The 22,327-nt window shown below is 35.1% G+C and overlaps 1 protein-coding gene across 1 annotated transcript in view; it reads right to left on the bottom strand.

The window, feature by feature from the left end:
- The window catches only part of LRP1B (LDL receptor related protein 1B), a 939,689-nt gene that overhangs the window by 392,681 nt on the left and 524,681 nt on the right, over positions 1-22,327 (bottom strand). Inside the window, exon 7 of the mRNA XM_087710921.1 lies at positions 5,158-5,320. Within this exon, the coding sequence (XP_087567047.1) occupies positions 5,158-5,320 (163 nt within the window). The remainder of the gene's footprint in view (positions 1-5,157; positions 5,321-22,327) is intronic.

Raw genomic sequence — 22,327 nt, 5'->3', positions numbered from 1 at the left:
CTTATTCTCAGAACCTGCAGCAGAGACAAAAAACCCAAGGGTCCAACAAGTACCAAAAAACTTGTTGGGGGATGTTTTGTCGAGAAAACCGCAGTATGACAGTAATGGAAGCCAGGATAAGCTGATGACAGTTATTAAATTGGTGCTCCCAACAGACCAGTGGCTAACAATAACCAGAAAATACTAACGATGGAAAATGGATTAGCCTGGAAGGGGTCCAAACTGTACATCCCCCCAGGGTTGAGACTGGAAGTTCTACAACAAAGCCATGAGGCGGAAATAGGAAGCCATTTTGATTCCTAAAAACGCTCCACTTCGCCAGGCGTCAATTTTGGGGGCCAAAGATGGAATCGGAGGTGGAAGATTACATAAAAAGCTGTGCTACTTGCGCATTGATGAAACCACTACCAGAGAAGTCCCCTGGACTGCTACAAAGAATGGCCAACCCTAACTGACCATGGGAAGAGGTCGCAATGGACTTCATCGTGGAACTCCCAGACAGCAGTGGGAACAGAGTAATCTGGAAAGTTATTGATTTGGTTTCCCAGTAGGCGCACTTCATCGCTTGCTCAGGGTTGCCATCCACAAAGAAATTAGTGAAAATGTTTGTGAAACACATTTATCACCTGCAAGAATAGTCCAAGAGGATCATTTCAGACCGCGTAGTCCAGTTCACAGCCAGGTTCTGGAGAGAGGTCCTGAGATCCATTGGGTCCACACAAGAACTGAGCTCAGAGGTTCATCCCAGCATTAACTGTACAGCAGAGAGAGCCAATGCGGTGGTGGAACAATACATCCGGTGTTATGTGGACTATCAGCAAGACAACTGGTCGGACTTGCTACCCTTCGCTGAAGTGGTGTACAATGATGCAGTCCACAGCAGCACGGGATTAACGGTTTTCCAGATTACCAGTAACATGGAATTTGTTGCCATGCCTGAGCTGCCTAGAGAACATCCCTCCCAACTGTCTTGTAATGAATGGATGGACACACTAAAGAAAGGATGGGAGAATACAAAGAAGGCTCTAGCAGATGCGGCAGAAGCCTACAAGAAGCAAGATGATAAACACTGCTCGCTCCAAAACCCCTTCCGTGTGGGGGACAAAGTTTTTGTGTGTACCAAATACATGAGATTAAGAATGCCTAGCAAGGAATTTGGTCCAAAATTTCTAGGTCCACTCCCAATAGTGAAGATAGTTAACCCAGTTACAGTTCAACTCGGTCTACCAAGAAGTCTAGGGAAAATTGGCCCAGAATTTCATTATAGCTTGTTGAAACCAGTAATTGGGTCTAGCATAAGACCATCCACCCAAGCTTTCCCTCCTCCTGTACTGATAGAAGGGGAAACACAATCTAGGTGGAAAAGATTGTAGACTCCAGTCTGAATAGGGGTCACTTACAGTATTTAGTGTATTGGAAGGGTTACCCTTTGTCTGAAGCCACTTGGGTGAAAAGCTGGAACTTAAAATTGGAGAAATTAGTAGAACAATTCCACGAGAAGTTTCCCGATAAGCCAAAGGGTCCCGGGGTGGGGGGAGAAGTGGTTAATTGTGTTATGTTAACTTTTATCTTATTCTCTTTTCACTAAACGTTTTTCTTCTGAGGAGAGGCCACCTGTCAGGCCTGCAGTTATATCCCTTTTAGGATCTTTGGCCTGCCACACTCTTATTTCATTATGCTATTTCATTAGTGTTGTAGTTGGGAGGGGGGAATAGAAAGGAGTAGAATTGTGGAATGCGTTGTTGTCATTCTTTTCTAGAAGCCCAAGGTCATCTTTTGTCTCTGCACCTCTGCACCTGACCGGAACCAGCTGGGTGGAGATGCCAGCGTGGAAGAAGATTGGACCATGTGATGGATTTGTGGGTGTGGGGATAAGATCATGAACTTTCAACTGGGTGGGAATCCTAGGTAACTTCCAGAATTGGGTTTCCACAGAACGTTGTCGACATGTCTGACTTATTACATTGGAACTTTAAGGATATTTTTGCCTTAGACTCTGATTTAACTCTGCATAATACTTAGAACGCTGACACATACATCTTAAATTTATCAAGTTTGAAAGACACTGATTTACAGAGATATAACATTCAATTGACATATAAAGTGGCCTATGTATTTTGGACAAATAGCAGTAAATATTCTGGGTTTTGGTCTGAAGTATGGGTTGGAAGGCAGGGAAGGAAAACAAAATTCTATTTTCTGCTCATCTGGAGAAAATCAGCAGGTCTAGGGATGACTTAACACAGTGTTTCTCAACCTATGCAAGTTGAAGATGTGTGGACTTCAATTCCTAGAATTCCCTAACCCCTCATTCAGACTGGGGAATTCTGGGAACTGAAGTCCATATATCTTAAAGTTGCTGCGGTTGAGAAACATTGACTTAACAGATCTGATTTGTAGCTCCCATCTCTTCTTGTGCCATATATTTTTTCATATTGAATATCAAAATGAAATAACAGAAGAACCAAGTAATTATTTTTCAAATTCTACCTCTATTCTGAAATTTTTAATTATTCTAAACCAAAATCAGTTATGGAGGCATATCTGAATAATATTTTATATCAGGATCTCCTATAAGAATTAGGGGCAATTTGGTCTAGTGTTTTAAGCATCAGGCTAGAAATTAGAAGATTGTGAGATTGAGTTCTACCTTAGCTATGAAAACTAGCTGGGTGACTTTGGGCCAGTTGCTCTCTCTTAGATCAATTTGTTCTTGAGGGGAAAATAAGAGGTGAAAGGAGTTGTTCACTGCCTTGAGTTATATATATATAAATATAAAAGTCAGGATAAAGAAAATCTACAAATCTAAAATAATCCTTTGCCAACCCAAGAAGGTTGAATGTGTCAGACCTGGAAGCCAACTTTTACCTTTGGGACTTCAGGCCTGCCACATTTTCTACTGTGGGAAAATGGAAGGGGGATTATACATGGTGTGGGTGATATCTAGTCAAAATAACATTCTATCTCAGAAAGTCAAGGTTATCTTGCCCTGTAACTGTGATGAAGTGACTGGGAGGCATCTCCAATTTTGGATGGTGCCTGACTGGATCATGTGATGGATATGTGGGTGCTGGGCAGGAACTTGAACTTTCATTTGGGTGGGGAAAACCTGGAAACTTTCAGATTTGGATTTTCCCAGAGGGGTCAATATGACATCTCTAATAAAATGGAACTTTGAGTAAACTCAAGCCTTGGAGTCTTCTTTCATTGGGTATATTATTTGGAACCCTGACAGAATGTTTTTCATTGTTCAAATTAACACTTCAAAGAGTTTCCATATCCTAGTTGCAATACAATGTCCAATGGTGATCCTAAGAATGTTTGCATATTTCCAAAAAAATAACATGTAATGCAAGCATTTAGTATTAAGACAATGGAAAGAAGTTCCATCTCGTTATTTATGTAACTATAGTGGATCTGTAATTTAAGCAGGTTTTAAATCACTATAGCTCATATCCAAAATAGTGTCTTCCTCCCCCGCCAAATCACAGCTAAGAAGACAACTTTCTTCTTCTTTATTGTATTAAAAACACACAGGCTGTTGTAAACCACACAACAGCAATAGTGATAGAAATAAATATTAGTTGGGGATTTAATAAATGAAGGTAAGATACACTCCTTACCAACCTTTACAGTCATACACAGCTGGAAACACCTGCAAATAGATCCCACCAATTTCACTGGTGCTTATTGTTAAGTAAATATATAGCAGATAGCACAGAAGATCTCTTATATACAGCAATGAATCATGAACTCAGTTAAAATAATGCATTTGTTTTTTTCCCTTACTTGCTTCTGTAAGGCTTAAAAATCACAGTATACTAGAAAAATAGCTGCCGTACTTTACCTAGGTATGTATGTGTGTGTGTGTGTGTGTGTGTGTGTGTTATATATATATACGTACATACATACACACACATGCATACATACACATACATACATACACACAAACACACACACACACATACATACATACATACATACATAATATATATATATATATATATATATATATATATATATATATATATATATATATATATATATATATATATATATATATATATATATATATATATATATATATATATATATATATTGTGTTATATTTGTGCTGATAAATAAATAAAGGAAGACTAGTATAGATCTATTTCAAGCTATTTAGCTCTCATCAGCTAGACATACCCTTACTGGGATTCGAACCTGTGCTATATTACATCTTAGGCAAACATCTTAGCCATTAAGCCACAAGTTCTCCTCCTTATCAGCTGAAGCCAGGGAAGAAGGTATATATTTAGTGTCACAACCCCTGGTAAGCCCCAATTATGGGAGGAAGCTAACTGCTTCCATTATCTGTCTATCGGCTCATCACAAGAGTCCATCATGACAATATTTTTACTGTTGCCTTTGTTACATTTGTTGTATTTGTCCCTTTATTTATTTATCAGCACAAATACAAATATATATATTTGTATATACACACACACACACACACACACACACAACAGCTTAATCATATTATTATATATTTTTTTAAATAAAGAAAACTGAACAAAAAGTTTCTTCCCTAATATCATATACAATATATTTCTTTCAACATCATATTTCAAAACCAGATTTTCTGTGTAGGAAGGAAAGATAACTTCTATTTAAAACAATAAGCTTGTACCTTTTTTTGAAAGCAATAAATCTAACTCACCAGTGTCAAACTCACGGTGCCACATTGCCATCACATGATGTATTGCGACATGTTTTCCATTTGCGGAAATGGGGTGGACGTGGCCTGCGTGTGATATATCCGGTCCATGGGCTTTGACACCCCTTATCTAACTGCTTCCTCCTTTAGATATGGTCTGATAAATATTCTACCATACCACCTCTTTCTATTGTATTTTATATTAAAGGATAGATAGATAGATAGATAGATAGATAGATAGATAGATAGATAGATAGATAGATAGATAGATAGATGATAGATAGATAGATAGATAGATAGATATTTTTTTGTTGAAATCAGTATAAATTTTATTTAATTTTAAAGAACAACTATTCTTTCCAAATGAGAAATAACCACAATAGCCAATTATTTCTTTTCTTTTTCACATGGAGATACAAATATTATATTAAATAAATATTTTATAATTCTAAGCATCTTACCCCAAAGTAGGATCCACAGCAACTGCCATGGGATTATGAAGATCAAGATCAATCAGATTAACACACACAGTTCCACTAAAGTTGCATACAAAGATTGTGTCACTGGTATGATCCACAAAGTAGAAGTTTCCTGTAAGCCAGTCAACTGCCATATGCTGTATATCTGTCAGAGTGAAAAGAATATTAAATTAGTTATTACTTCAACATAACAAATGATTGAAATACTAGCTGAATAGCACTATACATCTGAAAGAGTTGGTGCTATTAATTCTATGAGAATTACACAATGCACATAACAAACTAAATTTAGTCGAGCTCAAATAGATTTTCGTTTTTTTAAAAAATGTTATTAAGTTCTGCAGAATGTTTGCTGCTCTCTGAACTTGGTAGTTTGGTTGCTCATGTGTCATTACCCAACAACTTGCTTATATGTAGTAATATATGTAAATATGTACTATATGTAGTAGCTTGCCCTGTCAGTTTTAATGGCATGTGGTTCTTTGCCTTTCAGTTCATTTCTTGGAAGTTGGGGGAAATTCAGATTAAAATATCCTATTGTAATAGTGGTAATAATACTACACTTTAAAAATGTTTCATAGTAATAGTATTAGAAATTACGACTTTTCCATCACATATTTTCACAAAGAAAAAACTATGTGAGTCTGATCATAAGGATGAATTATGCTGTAAGCGATAAGAATCACAAACACCTGTAATAAATTCGTAGATACTATGCATACATAGGTTTTTTTAAAAAAAATGGTAAAATTATACATTTAAAAATATAAAAAGTACTGCAGTCTTTCCAGTCTTAAGCTACAGTAAAAAGAAAAAAAGAAGTATCAGATTTTTTCTTAATAAAATCCAATTATTGCTGCTTATCATTATGAGTTTATATTTAAACAAGGATTATTTTGTTATGAAGGACACATAGACTAAAAAAAACCCACACATAATTCTCCTCATGGTTTACCTCAACATGGTCAGCTTAAAAATAGAAGCAAGTAATGGAAAAGAAAAATGTCACAAATCCTTGATGAATTACAATTATGAATAGTCAATGTGGAGCATTATGGAATGACAGCATAAGAAAGTTTCTGCCCATAAACAAGATCTTCACACAGCATGCAGTTAAAGTGAATGAAGAGTTAAAAGAAAAACATGAAGGAAAACTAACTCATTCACTACCAATAATTCCATAAGTGCATTACATTGATAGATACAGGAAAGATCTATTTAGGCTAAAGGTAAACTGAACCTATCACTCAGAGAAATAGACATAAGATAAATCAGTCTTACAAACAAGACTGGGAATCTACTTAGGTGTTTCCCTTTCTTGATCCATTTTATTCTGCCATTTTATTATTTATTTATTAAAATTATATGCCAGTCATCGGGCCATTGGGCTACTCTAGATAACTTATAATAAGGCAAAAACAATTTTTAAAAATTGAGATATTAAAATAATATATATTAACATTAAAGTTTAAAAGATGGTTAAGGAAGGAAGCAAAATACAAATTGGGTGGACATAGAATCTCAATCTCAATCTCTCAGACTACTAATTTCTAGTGTATAGAAAGAACCAGCTTAGAACTAAGGTGAAATTTCAGCGGGAACATTCAATCAGTGGGACAACTTGCCTTCAGATGTTGTGGATGCTTCAACACTGGTTTTTAAGAATAGACTGGACAACCATTAGTCCGAAATGATATAGGGTTTCCTACTTGAGCACAGGGTTGGACTAGAAGATCTCCAAGGTACCTTCCAACTCTGTTATTCTGTATTTATAATACAGTTATTCTGTATTATAGTTCTAGCAAGTATAACTTATGTAAGCCATTTTTCAACAATTTGCTCTTAATTGTATACAGCAATTAACAATATTGATTAGTTAAAGAAGTTAAAATACAGGTTTACTAACTAAGCATGTGCCAAAGTATCTGTCAAATCCAAACATGAAGGTTCTAATTTATGGATTTATTGCTAAAGTCTATGCACAGGACTCTTCTCAGGCTAATAGGTTCTACCTGGACAGAACTAGATAAGAGTCAATGGCATTCAAGGGGGATTGGACTTCATTTTTTTGTGACTATGTGACAATACTAAACTGATTCCTCATTTAAATCATCCCGTGGCTCTGCCAATCTCTCTCGTACAGTACCAGAAAAGTGAAAAAACAAGTTGACAATATAATAATTATTGGATATTGAATCATAACCATATATAAGTTGCAAAAATCTAAAAACTACAATATAATAGCAAATGCATTCCAGAAATATTACCATATTATTGTCATTTGCAATCCAAGATATAATTTCCCTAATTGTGCCAAATAGTCAACCAACATTATTTTTTTTCACTTTTTCATATTGCTTTGATGAACAAGCAAATACATAGGAGGCTGTAGCTCTGTTCTAAAGATGACCCTTGATAATTCCCCTTTATAATATGCCTGGTATAATACACTATTCACAACTTTCAGTCCTCTTCATAAACTTTCATCCTACTCTCACATTCTTCCTTTTAATTCAGAACCAGTATTTTGATGTTTGCCCAACTGATTGATTGATTGATGATTGATATGACTGTCCATATCAGCAACTGACATTGGGCAGCATGCAAAAGCTAAAACTAAATATCATGAAGTAATAAACCATTAAAATAACCAACATCTAGGATCCAGCAAAACACTAGGCAACAACACATGAACAACCACTAAACCAGGGGGACTTCTGGTTGATGGTGCGATGAGAATAGTTGGAAAATAGTGAGCTCCATTGAGCCCCACGAAATCCAGCCGGCAACTGCTATCAGGAGACCCTACAGGGTTAAAGCCACCTTGTAGGGGTGGTGAAGAAAGGAAAGGTGCTTCATGGGCCACCAAGAACTTGCAATTTCCTCACTAAGTCTGAAGCAAGCTCTCCTGAGCAGCAGCAGCAGCAGGTACAACAGCCATTTTTGGCAAAATCACAAGCTGGAACCATAAGATTTGTGCTGGAGTGGTCCATGAACAGAGCATTGAAACTAGGTGAGATAACTTCCAACTCTTACTCTAAAGACTTAAGTACAATGATTTCAAAAAATAATCTCCAAGCATTAAGGAAGTGGCAATTAGACACACGGAGAAGATTAGAAATGCCCAAAGGAAGCCTTAAAATATAGAAAGCCTGGAAAAAATCTTAAACTTAAAGTCTTACTCTTTCAGTCTAATCTAATACTCTCAGGAGTATTAGATATGTTCTCCCCCTTGGGTTATTTGTGAAAATAATAGGTGGAATATACAATAAATCAAATGAGATTAAAAAACAAACAAGTACCAGATAAATATTCCAATAGATCGTGCAAAGTTTGAAGTTATCACTATTAAATAGAAATGAGTAACTGCTGCTTATAACAAGCTGGTTTTCTTTAAATATGTATAATACGTTACTAAGAGATTACATATTCTATGTTAACAGTGAGCTGGAGATGAATAGGAGAAGCAAGGTAGAAATTTTCTTTTATTACCAAATAGTAATTCTGAGGGTAAAGAACTTTTCCCCATTGAAGCTCAGTTGGATTCTGCTCTTACTGCCTATTTTTGTTTGTGCCATTGTTGCATCTGGTGTGGGTGTGTGGGTGCATGCATGCACGTGCGTGTGCGCACACACACACACAATCAATCCTGACTGAGACTTTGAGACTTCAGTGCTGATACACTGAAGAAGAGGGATAGGGAGGGGGTAAATGGAGATAGTTGGGACGTTGTAATCAAAACAAAATACTTTGTTTGGAAACCAAGGACATTCCTGCAGGTGCTCAAAAGGAGGGGACTGGCAACTGAACAGTATCCTAATTGGACCATGTGACTGATTGTTTTGAGAAAGTGACAAAAAGTTTACTTTTAATTAGGTGAAAACTGCAGGAAGAATCAAAGTCGGTTTTCACCATCCTATGGCAATCTGACATATTCAATAAACTTGTTCTTTGAGGAATTTGCCTGCCTCAGAGTTTTGTTTGCTATGGGTATGTTACTTGAAACCCTGACAAACAGGTGACTAAGAAGCATAAGGTGGGTAGCAAAAGTTTTCCTCTTGCTCATACAAACAAGAGGAGTGGCTTACACCAGAATAATCAACTACCTCCTGAGATGTAATCCAAGTGTCTCTTCTATAGAAGGAATTTTTGCACCATTCACTGGATTGGGACCATTTTCAAAATCTTATTTTCTTTTGTCATCCTTTATCTCCTCTTACCAAATTTGGTTTTGATCTATTTTCCCAGTGTTATCCTGATGATAGGCAGACATATACACAGATAATCAAAAGTCCCTTTATAGAATGTAATTTATTTCCAATATTCCATTGCATTGGAAGTAATATGATTTACAAAATAGTTCATTGAATAATATATTATATGGTTATATATTTGCGGCATTTTAGCACTGCATTAATTCAGTATTCTTTAATAAATGTAATAAAGTTCTGATAAATTACCAAATTTTCTCTTTTGCTAAAAACCATATTTTATACCTTCCAAAGTATAATTATCAACCATAACAACAACCCTACTTAACTAGTAGATGCATTTTTAATGAATAAGGCATTTAATTTCTGTACTATTTTTGCTGAACAAATAAACAGGATTTCTTTGAATTTTATAACCAAATTACTGCTCGGCAAGTTGATTATAATACTAATGCTTCCTTTTAAATTTCCCCTGTTCTGGCTCCCTGGTAATTCAACTACATCTCGGAACCAACCACTAAAAACCCTACATTGCATTTTAGACCCTATGTGGCAATATCTAATTTAGAGGCAAATTATGTACAGACTAATTAGCCTGTATCTTAAAATGTTATTAAGGACATTTTAACACTGCTTTTGTTGTCCCTGGCTGAAATATCAAATTATATTTCCTAACGCATAAATTAAATCCACTTAAACTTGCAGAGCCTTATTCAACACTGTTTCGATGTGATATTCATTTTGCCCATTAAATGCTGGAAATTGCCTAGGAATTATAAATAATACAAATTAACAATCAATCATATTTAGCAACTGGTGTCCTAAACAGCTGTTGTCCCTTACACTTTATTTTACTGGGTGTCAGAGTTAGTTTAATGTCAGGGTTCCAAGTAACATACCAACAGTAAACAAAACTCTGAGGCAGGTAGATTCCTGAAATACTATGGTAAGTTTTTTTGATATGTCATATTAGCACAGGCTAGTGAAAACAGACTTTCATCTAATTAAAAGTAAAAGTTTCTTCCCTCCCCAATCAGTCACATGATCCAATCAAGGCACTATCTGGTTGCCTGGCGACATCACCACTCCTTCCTCTGACCAGGTATGAAAATGTCCTGGGTTCCCAAGTGAAAGTATTTTATTTTGGCTACAAAACCCAAGATATCTCTAATCTCCCCCTTCCTATCTCTCAGCTCTAGTGTGAAGTTCCAAGATGGCTTCGGTCAGGTCAGCTTCAGGGTTGACACTGAGTTTATAAGCTGCTCCACTCAGAACAAACTTTAACATTATCTAACCTCCCCCCCCCCAAGAACTTAAATCTCAGCCCGGAAATAGACATATTTGGAGGGTATTCAAAATTGTGGTATTTTAAGATGTAACAAACAATTAAAATATAAATTTTAATAACTATGCTTGTTATTCAGCCATTAATTAAAATAACTATAGTTATAATTATTACATTTTAATGAAAATTGACTTTTTGATTGATTGGAAGCAGGAGGCACAAAGATACCTCATCTTGGCTATTGGCAGATATGATTCTCTCTGTCATAATAGATCATCAGTTATTTTCCAGATCACAACACTTAATTTGATGCAGGAGACTTTTATCTCCTGAGATTCGACACAAGGACACATTTTGCTTCTTAACTCCATCCCTCAATAGAAAAAAGGGATATAAAGGAGAGTTTAGTTATTTTAAACAAGAGCTAAGACACCATTTTAAATTAACTGCTCTAATCAAAGTAAAGAATACATCCAACTTTGTTTCTATTTGGAAAACATTACTGGACTTTGTTCTTTAGATGGAAAAAAAAGGAGAAAACCCTGGTTTATGTGGATTAGATGAGTTTGTTGTAGAATTGGCTATTACATGATAATAGTTCCTGCGAGTTCTAACAAATCTACAGTGCCGTTTAGAACCGGTTCCAGCTCCCTTCCCCTGCCCGTCCACATATTATCAAGATGAAGAGCGAGAGGAGGAATTCTGGGAGTTGAAGTCCACAATTTTTAAAGCTGTCAAGTTTGAACACCTCTGGGTTTTTTCTAAAGGGGTAGGAGTGCAAGGTTCTTGTAACTTGACAGCTTTAAGACTTGCGTGCTTCAAATGCCAGAGTTTCTGAGCCAACATTTTGATTGCTAAGCAAGAGCATTGTTAAATGAGTTTCACCACATTTTACAAGTTGGCCATGCCACCCGGTCTCATGGCTGGCAAGCCAGTCCCACAAAGCAGGCCACACCTAAAAAATTGCATGATAAATATATAAAAATAAAAAGTGGCTGTGCTATTTTATTCTACTAGGTTAAAAAGAATCAAAAGGCAATGCTTTTCTTTCTTTTTTCCCATTTCCCCTTATATTTTTCCACTATTTTCATTTCTATTTTATATTTTGATAAACACTGTAAAAATAATTAAGAAATATACCTTTACACAAACACAAACACAGACACACAAACACACATAAGCATGCATGAACACAAGGAGAGAGAGGGAGGGAAAGAGGGAGAGAGAGAGGGCGAGAGAGGGGAAGAGGGAGGGGGGAGAGAGACAGAAATGGAGACCCTGTCTTAGAAGGCTTCATTTTTAAGGTGGAAGATTGGACTAACATTTTACTTTCTCTTTTGGTTCCAACTTCCTCAATTATTCTGCAATATTGGATGAGCTGATGAACCATAGAAAACTAAGACCAAAATTTACCTTATAAGCCTACATGTATTTTTATATGCATGACAATGGAGCAGTAAATGAAAAGGCAAATGAAAGGAGGAAGTTTAGGCCAGGATAACATCAACTTTTCCTTTCCTTCCACTTTCCAATCAGTAAGAACACTGTGAATAAAATGTCAACTTTTCCCTATACATGTTTGCTCTGCACATATATATTTTATTTTCACATAGTAACTATCCATCCACCCATCCACCCACTCACCCATCTAACCAACCAACCAACTAACCAACCAACCAACCAACCAACCAACCAACCAACCAACCAACCAACCAACCAACCAACCAACCAACCAACCAACCAACCAAGGCCTTCATAGCATTTCAAAGTGTTCTTAAAAGCCTCTATGGAAGGAAGTCTATATATGTCTGGAATGAGGTTAACTTTGAGATTCAGGATTTCCACCCTACTGGGATTTTTAAAAGCCTTAAAAGACTTGGCTCTTTGTCCAGGGCTTTGGAGAGGATGATTGATGCCATTTTCTCATTTACTCTCCTCCCACAGTTTTTTTCCCCAATCATTGTTCTTTTGTACTATTTTTGAATTTTTCTTTGCTTTAAATGTGTTGACTTGTAAACTGCCCAGAAGTCATGGGAGTTAAATTCATGTTGATCACACAATCAGCCAGATGTTTAGGATGGATTTGGCATTTTTGTCCACCTATCAAGTCTTTCCCAAGGATCTGGGATAGACAGATGTTGTTTGGTTCATTATTGTGGTTGGTTGCTCAGTTAGCTACTGAGCTACTGTGATGTATCATGACTTTTCCCCCTTTGCTAAAATGGGGTGGGCGTGACCAGCACGTGATGCATCCGGCATGCAGGCCACAAGTTTGACACCCCTGGTTTAGATTATTTAGATGATATTATTATTATATAATTGTATCACAGCGGCCAGTTGTTTTGGCAGATTTGGCATTGGTTACTAGTCGGGCCCCACCCGGGGGCCTAGGACGTCATAACGTATTTTTGTAATATGCGTGCAGATCTAAGCAATGTGGCTTTTTGCATTTGACTGATGGTGATTTTGTCAATTTTTAACCACTGCTGGTTTGTGCCATAGTCGTTGAATTTTTAAGTCCTGGTATTTTGTGATATTATTATTGTTGTTGTTGTTGTACAATTGTATCACAGCGGCCAGTTGTTTCGCCGGATTTGGCATTGGTTACTAGTCGGGCCCCACCCAGGGGCCTAGGACGTCGTAACGTATTTTCGTAATATGCGTGCAGATCCAAGCAGTGCGGCTTTTTGCATTTGACTGATGGTGATTTTGTCAATTTTTAACTGTTTTAAATGTAATTCCAGTGCTTTTGGAATAGCACCCAGTGTGCCAATTACCACTGGAATTACCACTGCTGGTTTGTGCCATAGTCGTTGAATTTCGATTTTTAAGTCCTGGTATCTTGCGATTTTTTCATGTTCCTTCTCGGCGACCCTGCTATCACCTGGTATTGCGATGTCTATGATTGTGACCTTATTTTTCTCAACCAGTGTGATGTCTGGTGTATTATGCGCCAGTATTTTGTCGGTTTGTATACGGAAATCCCACAAGATCTTGACCATCTGATTTTCGGTGACTTTTTCAGGCTGATGTTCCCACCAGTTTGTTGCTGTTTTAATATTATAATTTTTGCACAAATTCCAGTGGATCATTTGTGCTACTGAATTGTGCCGCAATTTATAATCAGTCTGCGTGACTTTTTTACAGCAGCTGAGTATGTGATCAACAGTTTCATCAGCTTCTTTGCAAAGTCTGCATTTGGCATCATCAGAGGATTTTTCGATTTTGGCCTTAATGGCATTTGTGCGGATAGCTTGTTCTTGCGCAGCCAGGATTAGTGACTCTGTTTCTTTCTTTAATGTACCTGTTTTTAACCATAACCAAGTTTGTTCACTGTCCACTTTATCTTTTATTTTTTCCAGAAATTGACCATGCAGTGCTTTGTTCTGCCAACTCTCCATTCTTGATTTTATCACATCTTTTCTGTATTCTTGTTTCGTCTGTTGGGCCTTCAGTAGATTTTTGTTCTTTACTTCGATTTATAGATGTTCTTGACTTTCTTTTAAATAATCAGCCAGTGCATGTTTTTCTTCTTCAACTGTTTGCTTCACTTGTAATAATCCTCTGCCACCTGATTTTCGGGGCAGATATAGTCTATCAGTATCACCACGTGGATGTAAACTGTAGTGCATTGTCATTAGTTTCCTGGTTTTTCGGTCCAAAAGGTCCAAATCAGCTTGTGTCCAGTTAACTATGCCAGCTGTGTATCTTATAACTGGTATTGCCCAGGTATTTATGGCCTTGATTGTATTTCCACCATTCAATTTAGATTTCAAAATTTTCCTAACTCTGTTGGTGTACTCTCGCCTGACAATAGTTTTTACTTCTCCATGCTTGATGTTATCCAACTGCAGAATGCCTAAGTATTTGTAGGCTTCATTTTCTTTGCATTTAATTAGTTGGCCATTGGGCATTTCAATTCCCTCACATGCAGTGATTTTGCCCCTTTTTATGGATACAGTGGCGCATTTTTCCATGCCAATCTGCATTGAAATATCGGTGCTGAATACTCGGACTGTATTTGTCAATGATTGGATTTCTATTTCTGACTTTCCATAGAGTTTCAAATCATCCATATATAGTAAATGCGAAATTTTTTCAGCTTTTTTGGCTGTTTGGTAGCCTAATTTCATTTTTTTTAAGATTACTGATAGTGGGATCATTGCGATGATGAAGAGAAGAGGTGAAAGTGAATCACCCTGGAAAATTCCTCGCTTGATATTAACCATTCCGTAGCTCTCATTCCCTATTGCCAACTCAGTTCTCCATTGCATTTGACTTTTTGCATTTGACTGATGGTGATTTTGTCAATTTTTAACCACTGCTGGTTTGTGCCATAGTCGTTGAATTTTTAAGTCCTGGTATTTTATTATTATTATTATTATTATTATTATTATTATTATTATTATTACTACTACTACTACTACTACTACTACTACTACTACTACTACTACATCATACACTATATACACAAAAATGTGAAATCACAGCTGCAGTCAAATTAAACATTTAGTTTCTTTTTTAAAAATAAATGTTTTGGTTCTAAGCCATTGCCAGGCTTTATCCACTTTTCTCTCAATACTTTGTACAAAAATAGCCATGTAATGACTTTCTTTGCCAACATTCTTTTTGTCTTTTTATTACATTACTGTCTTTTACATCAGACAATTTTTTTTTCAACAGTTTGTTCGACTTGTAATAAACTCCATTTCTGCACAGCAGGTTTAATCTGTCAATATCACTATGGGGATATAATGCATACTGAACAGTCATCTGTTTACTTGTTTTTATATTGTTTTTCAACATGTTCATCTTATATCCAGTTAAGAATTCTATTTCATATCACAGATATGGTCCACGTATTGATGACTTTGATGGTGTTTCCACTGTTCAATTTTGTTTTCAACAAGTTTCCCATTATTTAGATGTATTCTTTACTTTACTTACTTTAATTTGTCCATCGTTGATGTTATCCAAGTGCAAAATGCCTAGATACTTATGCATCGCTCTGAAGGCTTCTAATGATTTGTCTATTTGGCATTTCAGTTTCATTACTGTTTGTGATTTTACATTGCTACTGTACCACATTTCTTTAGGCAAAGCTAAAAAATTCTTACAGTGTTTACCCATATATGGATTCCAATTTCTGATTTTCCATTCATTCACATAAATGTGAAATTTTAGTAGCATTTTTGATAAGATTTGTTTTAACACTGTAGGTAAGCATGTTATCAGCCTATAGTTTCCTTATGTTATTCCTTTCATAGATCTTTTTGAATCACATACATTTTGCCAGTTATTAATTAGTCACTGATGTTTTCTTTGTTATTGTTATTAGTGCTATCCAACAAAGAGAAAAGTTCCATATACAGTACACCTCCTCCATGGAAAAAACTTGGCCACATGAGGCAGGTAAATGAAGCAACTGTTATCACAGATATGCCTTTCCATGTGATCTAGTATGGCATGCCTTGAAGAAGAAGGCATTGCCTTAGGTCTCTGAGATAAAAGTTATTCAGAATTTAAAATCAATAAGCATATATTTGGAAATGAATCTGTATCCTTTCTAAAGATTTCAAAGTGAGTATAACATGATTTCTGCATGGTAAAGCAACTGGTTTATCTGTTCTCTATTAACAACATAAGCAACCTTCTATATAATTTTTAATCAGAACAGGAACGTGTCTGTCTGTCTGTGTGTGTGTGTGTGTGTGTGTGTGTGTGTCTGTCTGTCTGTATGTGTATCAACTCTTTCAGTTGCCAAAGGAAACAATCCATTACAGACTGAATGAAATGGAAAATTAATGGCAATCATCAAGGGAAATATAGTTATAATGATTTGAAATGTTGGCAGATCTTATACCATTCAAGAAGATTCATATTAGTCCTTGTGAAATTGCTTCATATTGGCAAGGGAACTGTGAATTTTCTTTTCACTTTCCTATTGAGCTGAAGATGAGCTACCGACTAGCAACTTTCTTTGCCCAGAACACAGAATAATATTTACAGCTCTCTTGTCAACAAAAATATATATTTCATCCCATCTGACTTGTCATCTGTTTAGGTTTGTCTGCATACATTTCATCTTGAATATGTTTTCAGGTAAATACTTGGCTAGTTAAACATATCACAGAACTCACTTAGGAACAATATGCTCCTGCTTTTGCACAACCTGACTGGATTCTTCTAGGGAATATTTGCTCTGAATTCTTTTTTTTTCTTTCCAGCATTTTCCTACAAGTGCAGGATCTGCTTTTTCTTCTGGATCAGCTGAGTATGAATCCACTGATTGTGATTCGGAAATTTTGTTTGCCCTAATAATAAAATCGCTAAATGATTGTATATAGACGATAAACAATGCATATGGATTATCAACAAGTTATATTCAACAGCATACTGCCATGAATTTGTGAATGGTAAGAAACCATCATGGGAAGCAAGTCTGTGAGGAGACCAAAAAACCAAACCAAACCAAACAAGAATAAAACCCATACAAACTGGCATTTTGTCTATATCAGAGGCACTTAGCTTCAAGCCAGATTCCAACTTTGTGGAAGGCTGCAGGAGGTCAACCCAGAATGAAATATTATAGGAGGGACATTTCTGGATTACTTTAACCCCAACTCTACCACAACTGGGGAGAGGGAAACCTCCTAAAATACAACACTGCTGATAAATTCTGAGCATGTTGAATTTGCTGAATTTGATAAAACATGTATTTATAAAATTTCTCTTTGCTTCAAATTTACACACACACACACACACACACACACACACACACACACACACACACACACACACAATGTGTCAGTATCAATATTCACACATGGACATCTTTAAAGAGAAGACAGTTCCCTTCTATAATCAATGTTGGTACATCTATCATGTCTGCAATTCCCTTTTTGAAAATTGGTAATCAGAGCTATAGGCAATAATCTACCCATGTACCAATTTTATTGTTCTTTCCTAGTGATATTTTTCATTGACATACATTATTCAATGAACTCTAGCAATCAATTTATAAAACATGGTTTTTTTTATAAAATATAACCTCTGACCTTTGGGCCAGGAAGGAATAGAAAAGAAACAATTCCAAATCAAGTGAATAATAAATAATTAAGATGTATGCATTCTATATTTTTCTTACTTTATGCATTTTAAAGTTTTGTCAGTGATGAATATTTTGATTAGAGATAATGCATACCATGTATTTAAACCTGACATATTATTCATTCATTTTCATTATTTTCATTCATCTTCATTATTTTCATTTGTTCATTCATCTATTTTTTTTTTATTTATTTATTTATTTATTTATTTATTCATTCATTCATTCATTCATTCATTCATTCATTCATTCATTCATTCATTCATTCGCTGACTTCTTCGCCACCATACTTAGGCCAGATCCAAAGAAAAAGAATCATATATCTCAGTTAAACTTTACATTTGGCTGATGGTACCTCCAAACGATTGCAAATTTGTAGTGGTCTAGACAGCCCATGAAGACCAGTTGGTCATTTCAGAGATATTTCCTTAGCAGATTCCTCAATACTTTCAACAATGACAGAGCTTCTAATATACTGCCTTCTCTGGAAAAGTTGGAATACATTCAGGAATATGTCTGCCTTGAAAATAGCCCATGTAGAACTGTGTAGTACATTCAAACATTAGCACAATAAGTCTTTTATGACATTTTGTATTATGTCATAGACAATTGTATGCCAATTTTAATTCCATAGGTGTCATGAGTTCTGAATTTTGGACACCTTCTGTAAATTTGAGCTTCTTTGCCCTATGATATAATTTCACCTAGTGAAAGGTTACAGGAACAAGAGTTTTAGTAGCATATTGATAGATTCCTAGTTGTTTGGTATGTAGGCTGAATAATAAATGCAGTTTTATAGAGATATATTTTGTAATGATGCATTCAAAAAGCAATGTTTACATCTGTGTAGATGGTAAATCAAAACTGGCTGTTTACTTCAAACAAGTAATCTGTTAAAGTAAAGCATAATTTAGTATCAATAAATGTATTATGAAATACCCAGTATTTGATGAACTACATTATTGAGGGAACTATATGTAATGATTATATTAACGTATGATATTTGAACTGTTCATGTAATCTTTCTCTCCATTTTCCTTCCCATTGTACTTCATATTTGCTTTTTAGCTGCATCATAATTGAAGGGCAAATTGGACAATGGAAATCTAAATTCTATCCCTCAGAGTTAATAAATATTATAAATATTTTATATATTATACACTATTTTAATAATATTTTTACTATTATCTCATGAAGATGATAAGCAATAACCAATTAATATTTTAAAGTTGTGTATAATATTTTAATAAAGTATGGATTTATTTTCTGGTGAAAAGTTATTAAAGAAATGACTTTGAGAAAAGGTAGAATGTGTATTTTAATTTTGTGACTCCAGGTTCTGAGTTCAGCTTTCTCAAGGATCATTAAAAATATCATTATAGTATTTTAAGTTTTTTCTCTTTCTCTCTGTCCTAAGTTTTATTGTACCAGACCAGATGGGGCTAAGCAAACAAGATCCCCCCCTCTATTTGAAAATTGATTTTGAAACCCATTTTCCAGTATAAAATGTCATGTTGAAAGTATCCACTGTCCCTAAAATCATACATTAGTTGAAAAAAATAATGAGCAAACCACTCAATTGTTAAGCACAAATAGAATTACACTAGATGAGATTGGCAATTACAACACCATTAAGAAGACATCTGTTGCTTCATTTCCCCTACGTTCTGAACATAGTCCAAACTGCACCAGCTATCTAGGAAAACAGTCATTCCAGCCAAAGCAATATGAATACTTATGAGAGTTATTTATGCCCTCTTCAAAGTTCTTACTGAAAAAAGAAAGAAGCAGCAAAAAAAGCAAAGTTCCACTTCTAAATTAAATATCAAGTCTCCTATATACTCTAGAGGCAACATTAGACTTGCTTCAGCTTTCTTGGAAAAAAAGAAGGTTTTAGAAGAATACATTTTACTACTTAAGTAAAGTTTCAATTCAAAAATCAGGATTCCAATTTGAAATTTAGAAAAAAATAGAATTTATAGGGCTCAATTAATGAGATAGGACTGCATACATATGTATTTATAATTCACTTTTATTCACGCACATTCACTTATTAAAGCCATTATTAGAATTGAGTAAATATTCAACCTCTTCCACACATTATTAGATTACCTATTCATTCTATTTCAACATATTTTTATCCCCCCCCCCCCCGGAAACGTAACAACAAAGCTCTGTGTTTCCTCATTCTTTAATTTGGGATAAGAAGGCAAGAAATGAAGAGACTAAACGCTTACATACATTGCCCCATTGTTCCATCACCAACATTTCTGGACAGCAAAAATAAACCCTATTAATCTTCCATTCATTTTTGGTAAGACAAGAGTGTCCATACTTTATTTTAGCTATTTGAGAGCTGAGGAAGTAACCCTTCTACTTCTTATGACTGGAGAAAACAATGAAAAGATACAATGCTGGACTAATTAAAAACAAAAACCGGGGACAAGTAAGAAGCTCAATGAAAGAGGCAAGGTAATAAAAAAATCTTGATTTCAAATCATCAACCTTCTAATTTCAAGGCAAGCCATTATGCTTTTACAGCATTTATGGCAAAGGTAATCCTAAAACACATTTGAAAACTGTAGCAGAGAAAGACAATATTTATTTTAATAATCTGCTTCATGTGCATGCATGCAGATGCATTCTGATGCTTTCATTAACTAACTAAATATATGTATATGTCATTTAACTGTTTATATATAAACATACTGTACATATGGATGCATAGACATACACATAAATATATGTTTAGGAAGACCTGCCAACAGAAAAGAAAATAGCAGTTAATAATGTGGAATAGAAAGTTAGGAAAACTGAGCAACTAGGATCACTATGAATGTTGGTATTATATATAAAGGTTAAGAATAACTGGCCTATAGAAAATGGTTCTGAATTAACAATGGTTGAAATTACATACCATTCAAACTTGGCTTCAGCTGAAGAAATTTATAAGTCCCTTCCCAAAAAACGCAAAAATAGTATGAACACATTTCATGAAGGTAGAAAGAAAAAAGAAAACGAGAAACAATTTCTAAGTCTCTCCTGTTCCCTCATGCATGCATAGGCACAATCACTGCTTTGTCATTATGTTGCCCAATTCCCCTCCATACAGACATTAAAACAAAGGAATTGTATATGTATATGCTTGCAGAAACAATTAAGAGCAGCTTCTGAAACAGACTTATGAATCTGGAAAACAACATGGCTACTTTAATGTCCTGAAAATAGATTCCAAGAATCTCTTTGAAAATGAGAGTCCTAACTATAAATATTCAAAGTATTCTGGCCTGCTATTTTCTTAGAGATTTGAGACTTAGAAAGATTCTGTAATTTAGCAGTACCAGTTCTTTAGTAGTAGTCTAATACCATGGATCTGGAAAGCTAAAGGATCTAGAGAGAAAGTTATCTATAAGATGTCTACTCCTGACATCTTGTTGACATATACCTAACAGTTCATTTAATTCACACCTATGTGCTATGTTACCTTTGGAAATTAGGTTGGTAACAACAACAACAATTTTATTTGAAAAACAACCGTGTTTAAGAACCAGAGCTGAAGAATCTTCTTGGATGAGAAGCGAAACATCTTCAAAAAATATCAGAAAGTCCAGTTGCCTCTTGAAAAAAGTGATTATTTAAAAAGAACTTGTGTACAATATAATTAATATAACTGGATATATTACATTCTGGAATGCATAGTTTTCCAATGAACCCTATATTATTTTTAGTTTCCATCCATTCCAAAAAAGAATACATTTTACCAAATATTGAGAAAGTTTCAGGATAAAAATGAACTTAATTTACATTCATTTAGCTTTGCTTTACACATCTGGGCTTTCCTTGCTTTATTAAACATTTTCAGATGTCATTTAATGAATTATATAGTTAATCTCTAAGATTCTTTAAAAAAAGAGTCATAGAGAAGAAAACAAATACACATATTCAATTTCCTCTGGGAATGTGGCACATTTTGCTTGCTTTATCTTCTATTTCTACTGATACAAGATAGAAACAAATACTGAACTTTTAATTTTAATGAGGGACTGAAAAAAATTCCAGTGTATGGTCTGGAAACAAATGCAGTGGCAGATATTTAAAATACTTTCCAATTATCTCATTACTTTGGCTTATATGCCTTGACAGGTTTATATAATGATGTCTACAAAAAATGACATCTTATGATCAACTTCAGAACCATCAGACTGAGTGCAGGGAATATCACATGGTGTCCCAGATGTTCTGTGACATATTGATAAACTGAAGAGCTTACACATGCTGACAGAATAGCCCAGCCTTTTCACACATTATTGTTGTTGTCACTCTTTTTATATTTCTTTCAAATAGTAAATGACTTTGCTCCTGAAATGATTCAGCAATAAATAAATAAATAAATAACATACTGGGAATCTGACTATGCCAAAAATGATTCTGCTCCATTTTTAAATTAACTTTTCATTTTGCAAGTACATGCCCCAACTCAGTGACTCCATTAAAAAAAAACAACACCAAACAAAAACCCTTCACAATGCAAAATGTCAAGTTGAAGTA

The sequence above is a fragment of the Thamnophis sirtalis genome, unplaced genomic scaffold (assembly GCF_051295495.1).
Source record: "Thamnophis sirtalis isolate CommonGarterSnake01/CBP01778 unplaced genomic scaffold, rThaSir2_p1.2 scaffold_1, whole genome shotgun sequence".
Lineage (NCBI taxonomy): Eukaryota > Metazoa > Chordata > Lepidosauria > Squamata > Natricidae > Thamnophis > Thamnophis sirtalis.
Note: the sequence above shows the minus strand (reverse complement) of the source record. Positions and strands in the feature narration are given on the sequence as shown.